This window comes from Pristiophorus japonicus, chromosome 7 (genome assembly GCF_044704955.1).
Source record: "Pristiophorus japonicus isolate sPriJap1 chromosome 7, sPriJap1.hap1, whole genome shotgun sequence".
In the NCBI taxonomy this organism is placed as follows: Eukaryota; Metazoa; Chordata; class Chondrichthyes; family Pristiophoridae; genus Pristiophorus; species Pristiophorus japonicus.
Window position 1 is genome coordinate 110648804 of NC_091983.1, and position 11045 is coordinate 110659848.

Below are 11045 nucleotides of genomic sequence, written 5' to 3' on the forward strand. Positions count from 1 at the left end.
CCTTTGGCTCGTTTACCATGAAGGAGCTCCACATAAAGCATTTGCTTAGGGAGTCTCGTATCTGGCATGCGTACTATGTGGCCTGCCCAGCGAAGCTGATCGAGTGTGGTCAGTGCTTCAATATTTGGAATGTTAGCCTGGTCAAGGACACTGATGTTTGTGTGCCTGTCCTCCCAGGAGATTTGCAGGATCTTGCGGAGACATCGTTGGTGATATATCTCCAGCGACTTGAGGTGCCTTCTGTACATCGTCCACACCTCAGACCCATACAGGTATTACTACAGCCCTGTAGATCATGAGTTTGGTGGTAGATTTGAGGGCCTGGTCTTCAAACGCTCTTTTCCGCAGGCGGCCGAAGGCTGCACTGGCTCACTGGAGGCGATGCTGAATCTCTGCTTCAATGTTTGCCTTTGTTGATCAGAGGCTCCTGAGATATGGGAAATGGTCCACGTTGTCCAGGGCCGCGCCGTGGATCTTGATGATTGGAGGACAGTGCTGTGCGGCGATGACAGGCTGGTGAAGGACCTTTGTCTTACGGATATTTAGCATAAGGCCCATGCTTTCATACGCCTCAGTGAATACATTGATTATATCCTGGAGTTCAGTCTCTGAATGTGCACAGACGCAGCCATCGTCCGCATACTGCAGCTCAATGACAGAGGTTGGGTGATCTTGGACCTGGCCTGGAGGCGGCGTAGGTTAAACAGCTTCCCACTGGTTCTGTAGTTTAATTCCACTCCAGCGGGGAGCTTGTTGATTGTGAGATGGAGCATGGCGGCGAGGAAGATTGAGAAGCCCCTCATCCCCGGGATCAACCTAGAGAACTTTCTCTGAACTGCCTCCAAAGCAAGTATATCCTTTCGTAAATATGGAAACCAAAATTGCACGCAGTATTCCAGGTATGAAGGCTAAAACATTGCTAAGGCTGGAACATCGCCCATTTTTTGGGCACTAGTGATCTAAGTGGAAAGTCGAGCCCCTAACTGGTACAAATAAATCATGTGTGAGTATAGGTAATATATAAAATGAAGCAGATTTTAGCTGTAATTGTAAAGGGGTGGATTTACAAACTTATGCAAGTTCAGTGGACGAGCTGCGGAAACCTTGACAAACAGTGTAAGTGGTGCTTATATGTTTCTGGGATTTCTGTAGCTCTTCCATTGAAGTTAACAATGGACAAGTGAGAGAACCTCCACAGAAATTCACCCCCAAAGTCTCTGACTGGAAAATTACATTAGTTATATTCAGCAATTGAAAGCAAATTGAACCAGTGAAATGAGTGATGAGAATGAAATTGTTATGGTTGATGACCTGATTTAATCTGTAACTGGACAAATACAGTATACTGTGAGAAAAACCTGACCAGAAACAACACAAAAATGTATTTAATTGGTATATGTCATTTTTTAAAGTGCAGATCAATTCACTGCTGAGTTGAAAGGCAACAGCTGGAAATGGCCAGTGAAAAATGTATTTCCCTCACCATCCAGGGATAAATATTGGCTGGGGACTCCTCTTCAGCTCTTCTTTTAATAGTCACATGAGCATAGATGGGGCCTTGGTTTTTCATATTATCCAAAAGGTGGAACCTCTTAATAGTACAACACTTCCTTGGTACTTCACTGAAGCATTAACCTAGATTATGCACGCAAATCTCTCGAGTGGCAATATGAACTTCTAACTCAGAAGCAAGAATACTCTCACTAAGGTAAGGCTGACATTTAAGAAAATGCTTAGATAATATAACATTCCACCATAATTTGATGTGATGATTAATTAATATGTTTTAGTCTTTGTGACTGTTCTATAATATGAACATTTAAATGTTAAATCAGTCACGGAACATCCTTGAAAAGACTGGGAAGGTTATTTGGGGCTCTGATGTAGCATAAAAATATCTGATAGGCTATGCTGTTCTATGTCATTAAGACTGGACCATAAGCCAAATACTTTAATCTCCTTAAAGTTTACTCAGCGCTGGTTCATACATACAGCAGGAGAAATAACAAAAAGATACCGGTGTGAACATTGAAATCACATTTAGGCTTGTATTAATAGAATTAGGTTATGCAGTTCACATCCTGGAAACAACGTTCAAGGACAATACGCATAAGGATAACATCAATAAAGGTATTGATGGTTTTATACTTAGCATTTATAGAAAATTAAGAATGTGAACTGTTTACAATATATTTTTATTTTTATGTACTGACATATTGTACAGAAATATTTGAATGCATGTTAAAATATTTCAAATCCTTCTCTTCCTTTCTTTCTAGTGAAATATTCTGTACCATACATACTTAGGTGTTAAAATAAATTGTTTGATTTATTGGCTGCAAAAATGATAAATTGTACTTTTGAGAGACTACTTTGACCTTCTGTCATTTCAAAAAGGATAAGAAAGCATCAAACAAATGTGTGGGGCAAATCTGAACATCTCATCCACAAGAGGATTCATAATGCAGAAGTTCAGGAAATATTCTTCAAATATAACAAAATGTTACATTTGTATATAGATATATATTTAGCAAGTATCTAATATGGCATTATAAAGTTTATGTTTATGTTTATGTTATGAAGCATTACATTTTCTACCATTAAATGTGTTTATTGTTATTATGATAAAATTTGCAAAATTATTTACAGGATCTCGACTAAAATAGCATTGCACATGAGCAAAATTTCTCAGACATTTCACATAAGCTATAGTATGTAGCACATAAATATTTATGAATATGCAGTTTTCAGTTTAAAGAGCCATTAATTTAAATTGATAAGCAAGCATATTTTTCCTTTTCATCTATTATATATTAAAATTCATTCCTATGTAACGTGTTGCATTGAAAGCTACTATGTAAACATTTCATTGATGAATTGCGATGTTAAAATGTCAGCATTTTTCCGTTACATTGACCTGTAGCTATTACCTATCATACTGGCCCGCGCTCGACACAGGCTCGACGGGCTAAATAGCCTTCTTCTGTGCTGTAACCATTATATAATTCTAAGATTCTATACTAGGTGGTGCTCTAATGGGAATTGCAGTGTTAAATGACACACTGACCAGCAACTAGGTGGTGGTATATTGTATTTTCCTGACAAATAACTCAAAATGAAAACAAATCTCCCAATTTTTCTCAGTACTGAAATTTTGAATGTACAATATATGTTTTTAAGCAAATTAAAAAAGTCAAATCATTGCATATTTCACAATAACATGATTGAATTGATCCATTGAATTGTCTTTTGTGTCTTTTAATGACTTCATTAAACTGCTTATTTGAATACCCCAGTCTCTCCCAAAAGCCCAAACTTTTGCATCAAGTTGAATGCAGACAGCTTAAGAATACTGAGTGAATCTAATTTCCCAGGTGCATTAGTACCATTTAATCAGCTGCAATATTTTCTTCTGCTTCTAGCAGTTTCTGATCAGTTGCTTTTCAAAGTAATTTAAAGACAAGCTAGACATATTTCAAAAGGTTTATTCAATCGAGGCCGAGGATTCCCTGTAGATGCAGTGATCTGAGTACAGCCTCAGCGAACAATCTTTGTGGGCCAGGAGGGGCAAGAGTTGTTCATCTCAGCCCTCCAAGCTCACCTATCAGTAGGGTTGGGAATCGGACCGCCCTGAGGATCGGAACTCAGCCACGAGATAGAAGATCGGACCCACTCTGGGGATCGAGACTCCACCGCGGATCAGGGATTGGATCTACTCCCCCGGGGATTGCAATGCTCGCCCCTGGGGTTGGGGATCGGACTCCCCACCCCCACCCTCGGACTTGGAATTCCCCACTTTTGGAACCAGCACCTGCTTGTTGCTGCAGTGTCCTGTCCAGCCAGCGCTCCCCGCCCAACTGTCAATCAGGCTGGCTCCTGGACGCGGAACCCATCCATTACATCACACGCACACTGTGAAATTAAAATCAGGTCTACTGCTCCAGGTGGATCAGAAATGGGAATGTCTTTTCACATTCGAATTTAGTTTATTTTTAAAAACAAAAGGATGTTGTATTTTGTTAGCAAACAAAGCTTCTGAGGGAGATTGATGTGGGCTGGGTATAGAAAGTGGAGGAGGAAATAGATTGGAGGTGAGGGTGAAGGGTTCTCTGTCCTCCAGCCACCTGCTCTGGGGTTTAAGAGTGAGATAAGTGACAATGAAGTCATCTGAAACTGACGTACCTGCAAAGTATGTATAACATTTACACTTGATTAATTCAACTATCATAATCATAAAATAGTAATACACAAGGAAATTACCAGTAAACAAGTAGAAACTTAAAAAAATTATATAAAAATGAGCAAAAAAGGAATTCGGTTCTAATTGACGAGCGGGTGTGGCTAATAATAATAGAAACATAGAAACGTAAAAATTTATAGCGAAGAAGGAGACCATTCCGGCCCATCCGCGCCGGCCGACAAAGAGCCGCACAGCCCTTGGTCAGCAGTCCTAAAGGTTACATATAATCCTATGAACAATGACGGAAAGGCAAAGAGCACCCAGCCCAACCAATCCGCCTCACCACAACTGCGACCCCACCCCTTATACTAAAACATTCTACACTCCACCCTAACCGGAGCCATGTGATCTCCTGGGAGAGGCAAAAACCAGATAAAAACCCAGGCCAATTTAGGGAGAAATAATCTGGGAAAATTCCTCTCCAACCCAAACAGGCGATTGAAATTAATCCAGGAGATCACCCTGGCCGTATTCTATTCCCTGTAGTACTTACCATTATATCTGTGCCGTCCAACAAAAGGTCATCCAGTCTACTCCCAATTACCAGCTCTAGGTCCGTAATCCTGCAGGTTACTGCACTTCAAGTGGCCACCCAACCATATCTTAAAAGTGGTGAGGGTTTCTGCATCCACCAGTCTTCCAGGCAACGAGTTCCAGATCCCCACAATCCTCTGCGTATAGGAGCCCCCCTCAATTGCCCTCTAAACCTTCCACCAACAACCTTAAAACTATGCCCCCTCGTAATAGACCCCTCCACCAATGGAAATAGGCCCTTAGTATCCACTATGTCCAGGACCCTCAATATTTTATACACCTCAATGAGGTCTCCTCTCAACCTCCTCTGTTCCAATGAGAACAAACCCAGCCTATCCAATCTGTCCTCATAACTAAGATTCTCCATTCCAGACAGCATCCTAGTAAATCTCCTCTGCACCTTCTCTAGCGCGATCACGTCCTTCCTATAATACGGCGACCAGAATTGCAATACTCCAGCTGTGGCCTATCCAAAGTATTATACAATTTAAGCATAACCTCCCTGCTCTTATATTCTATGCCTCAACCAATAAAGGCAAGCATTCCATATGCCTTCTTAACCACCTTATCCACCTGGCCTGCTACTTTCAGGGATCTGTGGACAAGCACTCCAAGATCCCTTTGTTTATCTACACTATTAAGTGGCCTACCACCTAATGTGTATACCCTTTCCTTATTAGCCCTCCCAAAGTGCATCACCTCACACTTCTCTGAATTAAAATTCCATTTGCCATTGCTCTGCCCACCTGACCAGTAGATTGATATCCTCCTGCAGCCCATGACTTTCCTCTTCATTGTCAACCACACAGCCAATTTTAGTGTCATCTGCAAACTTCTTAATAATACTCCCTATATTCAAATCTAAATCGTTGATATATACCAGAAAAAGCAAGGGGTCCCAGTACTAAGCCCTGCGGAACTCCATTGGAAACATCCTTCCAGTCACAAAAACATCCATCAATCATTACCCTTTGCTTCCTTCCGTCAAGCCAATTTTGGATCCAACTTGACACTTTGTCCCGTATCCCATGGGCTTTAACCTTCATGACCAGTCTACCATGTGGGACCTTATCAAAAGCTTTGTTAAAGTCCATATATACTACATTGTTTGCACTACTCTCATCGACCCTCTTGGTTACCTCCTCAAAAAATTCGATCAGGTTAGTCAGACATGATCTTCCCTTAACAAATCCATGCTGACTGTCCCTAACTAATCCCTGCCTTTCCAAATGCAGATTTATCCTGTCCTTCATGATGTTTTCCAATCATTTTCCCACCACTGAGGTTAGGCTGACAGGCCTTTAATTACTCGGCCTGGCCTTTCTCCTTTCTTAAACAAGCGTACTATATTAGCAGTCCTCCAATTCTCCGGCACCATGCCCAGATCCAAAGAGGACTGGAAAATGATGGTCAAGGCCTCTGCTATTTCCTCTTTTACTTCGCTCAACAGCCTGGGATGCATTTCATCCGGGCCTGGGGACTTAACTACTTTCAAAGCTATATAAATATCTCAATTTAACTTTAGAATATGCCCATGCACAACAATTTAGAATTGAAAGACTTAAACAAGCAAGGCATTTGAATGCAACTTAACAGCAGAATAACACACTGAGTAATATAAACTCCTTGCAATCTTCTTCTTACGCAGTCCCTCGGAGTCGAGGATAACTTGCTTCCACACTAAAAATGAGTTCTCAGGTGACTGATGAGTCCAATGCGGGAACTACAGTCTCTGTCACAGGTTGGGAAGATGGTAGTTGAGGGGTCGTTGGTTGAAGAGCCGGTTGGTTGGAGTGCTTGGGTTGTTGTGTGCTCCTTCCGTTGTTTGCGCTTGGTCTCCGCTTGCTCCCGGCGAAGAGACTCGAGGTGTTCGGCGCCTTCCCGATTATTCTCTTCCAGTTTGAGCAGTCTCGGGCCAGGCATTCTCAGGTGTCGGTGGGGATGTTGCACTTTTTCAAGGAGGCCTTGAGGATGTCCTTGAAGCGTTTCCTCTGCCCACCTGGGGCTCGTTTGTCGCGTCGGAGCTCCGAGTACAGCGCTTGTTTTGGGAGTCTCGTATCGGGCATGCGAACGATGTGGCCCATCCATCGGAGCTGACTGAGTGTTGTCAATGCTTCGATGCTAGGGTTGTTGGCCTGAGCGAGAACATGGACGTTGGTGCACCTATCCTGCCAATGGATTTGCAGGATCTTGTGGAGGCAGCGTTGGTGGTACTTTTCCAGTGCTTTGATGTGCTTGCTGTACATGATCCATGTTTCTGAGCTATATAGGTGGGCAGGTATCCACGTTGTCCAAGGTCTCATCGTGGATTTTGATAATCGGGGGGCATTACTGTGTGGCGGGGGCAGGTTGATAGAGGACCTTTGTTTTACGGTTGTTTAGTGTAAGGCCCATGCTCTTGTACACTACTGTGAACATGTTGATGAGTTCAGCCTCCAAGTGTGCACAGACGCAAACGTCATCTGCATACTGTAATTCAATGACAGAGGATGGGGTGACCCTGAAAGCGACCGAGGTTGGACAGTTTCCCGTTTATTCTATTAATTAGCTCCACTCCAGTGGGGAGCTTACTGATGGTGAGATGGCGCATTGCAGCAAGGAAGATCGAAAAGAGCGTAGGTGCAATGACACAGCCTTGCTTCACCCCGGTCCGTACATGAATTGGGTCTGTGGTGGATCCGTTGGTCAGTATCACGGCTTGCATGTCGTTGTGAAGCAGGTGACAAACTTTTGAGGACAATAGTTGCAATAGTGTGAAATGGGAGCTATTGGGTCGGCCACTCGATTGGTTCCGTTGTGTTCAATGAAAATGAAAATCGGGAGAGTTCTGTTTTACAGTATTGCCAAATTCTTTCTGCCTGCCATTTTGGGCTATAGGTGTCCAGAAAATGGCCGCTGCACATTGTAAATGCTAGGTTATTTCTATTATTTAGAAAACTATTTTTGTGATGTCTTGAAATTGTGCTGTGTGTTTTAATTGGGTTAGTGATTGTGTTAAAATAGAGCTCAAATACATTTACATAAGCATTACAAATAATGTGTTGCTGCAATAAATTAAACCCTCTGTTTTGCAGCTTTACTTTAAAGGGAGCATGTTTAATTCTGGGATTTTATTCATCAGAACCTAGAGTTTGCAATCCTAAAATCTTTCTCACCACTAAAAATCCTGTCCAAAGCTTTAATCTCTTTTGAAAATGAGCTCCCATTGTTTCAAATGTGCCTCTAATAAAAGGTTGTTTTTACAGAAATCACAGATTAACCACAAGTGAAGAAAATCACAGTTCTTGGTACTGATTACTCCAATCAAATCACTTCTGAAATAACAACGTTGTCATCTCACTGTGATCCAAGGATTTTGATCATCAATGTAAAAAAAATGAATTTAACATATCTTGAGAACTCAGAAGACGTGCAATACTGTTTCAAATTTGTCAACACATCCTGTCCCAAAGTCTCGAGGCCAATAGCAATCAATGCAGCACTCTACATTTTTATCATCATTTCAATACTAATTACTATATTTGGAAATCTGGTGGTGATCATTTCTGTTTTACATTTCAAGCAACTACAGACACCCACCAATTATCTTGTCTTATCTTTAGCTGTTGTGGATTTTCTGGTGGGCTTTGTTGTGTTGCCTTATAGTATGGTCAGGTCTATAGAAACATGCTGGTATTTTGGAGATGTGTTTTGTAAAATTCACTCAATTATAGATATTGTGTTAACCATAGTTTCCATTTATAATTTATGTTTTATAGCCATTGATCGTTACTATGCTGTGAGTGACCCTTTGCTCTACTCTATAAAAATCACTCTGCCTGTAACAGCTGTGACTATTATATTAATCTGGCTGTTTGCTATCTTTTATGGGTTTAGTGTATTTTTATCAGACTTCAGTAAAAAGTCAGTGGATGATTATATGGCTACCAGGTCATGTGAGGGCAGCTGTATCGCATATAATAAGTTTGAGGGGCACATGGATGCACTAATTGTATTTTTTATTCCCATTTTTATTATTTTAGGTATATATGTCAAGATATTTTTTGTGCTGAGGTGCAAACATGGTAAAAAAATTGGAAACATGCCAAATAATGGCCAATGTACAGAAGAAAACAATCTTAAAATCTTGTATAAAAAAGAAAAAATAGCTGTTAAAAACCAAGCTGTAATAATGGGAATTTTTACATTCTCCTGGCTACCTTTCTATGTAAATAGCATTCTTAATCCATATTTTAATTTTTTAATGCCATCAGCTTTACATGATGCATTTACATGGTTTGCATTTTTTAATTCTACTTTAAACCCAATGCTTTATGCTTTCTTATATCCGTGGTTTCGCAAAACATTGAAACTTATGCTTTCTTGTCAGATATTTAACCCTGATTCTTCTACAATGAATTTTTTTTCAGAGTAACTAATTACAGATGTCATGGAACTGTACAAAATGAAATAAATATAATCTATAAATACTTTGCATGCATTGTGTTGGAAAGTTTTATATCCCCTTTCAACCAGCCACGGCTCATGAGTAGCACTCTTAACTTTGAGTCAAAAGGTTGTAGGTATATGTCCCACGCCAGAGATTTGACCACAAAATCTAGGGGATTTTCTAGGGCATTTGAATATAGAAGCAGGGAGGTCTTAATGCAGCTGTACAAGGCCTTAATGAGACCTCACCTGGAATATTGTGTTCAGTTTTGGTCTCCTAATCTGAGGAAGGATGGTCTTGCTATTGAGGGAGTGCAGCGAAGGTTCACCAGACTGATTCCAGGGATGGCTGGGCTGTCATATGAGGAGAGACTGGATCAACTGGGCCTTTATTCACTGGAGTTTAGAAGGATGAGAGGGGATCTCATAGAAACATTTAAGATTCTGACGGGACTGGACGGGATAGATGCGGGAAGAATGTTCCCGATGTTGGGGAAGTCCAGAACCAGGGGACATAGTCTTAGGATAAGGGGTAGGCCATTTAGGACTGAGATGAGGAGGAACTTCTTCACTCAGAGAGTTGTTAACCTGTGGAATTCCCTACCGCAGAGAGTTGTTGATGCCAGTTCACTGGACATATTCAAGAGGGAGTTAGATATGACCTTTATGGCTAAGGGGATCAAGGGGTATGGAGAGAAAGCAGGAAAGGGATACTGAAGGAATGATCAGCCATCATCTTATTGGATGGCGGTGCAGGCTCAAAAGGCCGAATGGCCTACTCCTGCATCTATTTTCTGTGTTTCTATGTTTCTATCTAGGCTTACAGTTCAGTACAGAGGGAGTGCTCCACTGTCGGAGGTGTCATCTTTTAGACGAGACATTAATCCGAGGCCCCGTCTACCCTGTCAGAGGGATGTAAAAGATCCCATGGCACTATTTTGAAGAAAAGCAGGAGATTCTTTCTGGTGTCCTGTACAATATATATATACATTTGGATGGATGATCTGGTCATTATCACTTTGCTGTCGTGGAACCTTGCTATGCACAAATTAGCTACCGCATTTCCTACAATGACTAGACTTCAAAAGTACTTAATTGACTGTAAAGCATTTTGGAATGTCCTGAGGTCATGAAGGTGCTATATAAAGGCAATTTCTTTCTTTCCATAGCTGTGATAAACCACACAGATAGGTAGTCAGGGAGATTTTTAGAAACAGATTACTATGAGAGAATGAAGTTTATGACAAGATTGGAGTCCAGCAAAGAATAGTCAGAAATTATGTTGCTTAAATCAAATAAAAGGAACCACTGATGTGGGGAAACATGATATATTTTTTACTTTGTATCTTAACATGAAGGTAGGTTATACTACTTGAATTAATATGCATCTGATCATAACGGCTATTCTGATATTCACCTTACTTTGAAATAAACCAGCTTATTGGTTCATATCAAGCCTTATCTCACCATGTACTTGTTCGATCCCTCTTTGAAGAGATTGAAGAAGCCCCCATGAAAAAGACACAGCTGAAGTTCAGCTTACAAAATGGTATATTGTTACACCCTCAGGCTATCCTATTGTACAAATAAATACAGGGCACTGTGAGTCACTCCCACTAAAGTAAGACGCACACATTGCCATTGGACCAAAGAAGATATCTACAGTAGACTCAAATTTATAACGCCACCATTCTCAACCTATGAAAACTTTGCTTCCTTGATGCTGATTCCATCCCGCCTCCCTGGTCCCTCACTGAAGCAGAGCAAGAATGCACCAGCTTGCTCAACCCTGAGCCGAGTTTCATCTCCACAACAATACTTGACTCCACCCCACCTCAACCAC

At 41.1% G+C, this 11045-nt stretch overlaps 1 protein-coding gene across 1 annotated transcript; it reads left to right on the forward strand.

Moving 5' to 3' along the window:
• Positions 1-8150: 8150 nt before the first annotated feature.
• On the forward strand, positions 8151-9188 carry LOC139266832 (trace amine-associated receptor 4-like). Its single transcript, XM_070884438.1, has one exon. It carries the CDS (start codon positions 8151-8153, stop codon positions 9186-9188), a length of 1038 nt encoding a protein of 345 aa, XP_070740539.1.
• The last annotated feature ends 1857 nt before the right edge of the window (positions 9189-11045 follow it).

What these genes read in the sequence shown, in the direction of transcription:
- LOC139266832 (XM_070884438.1), top strand. Translation starts at nt 8,151, where the DNA reads ATGAATTTAACATATCTTGAGAACTCAGAAGACGTGCAATACTGTTTC.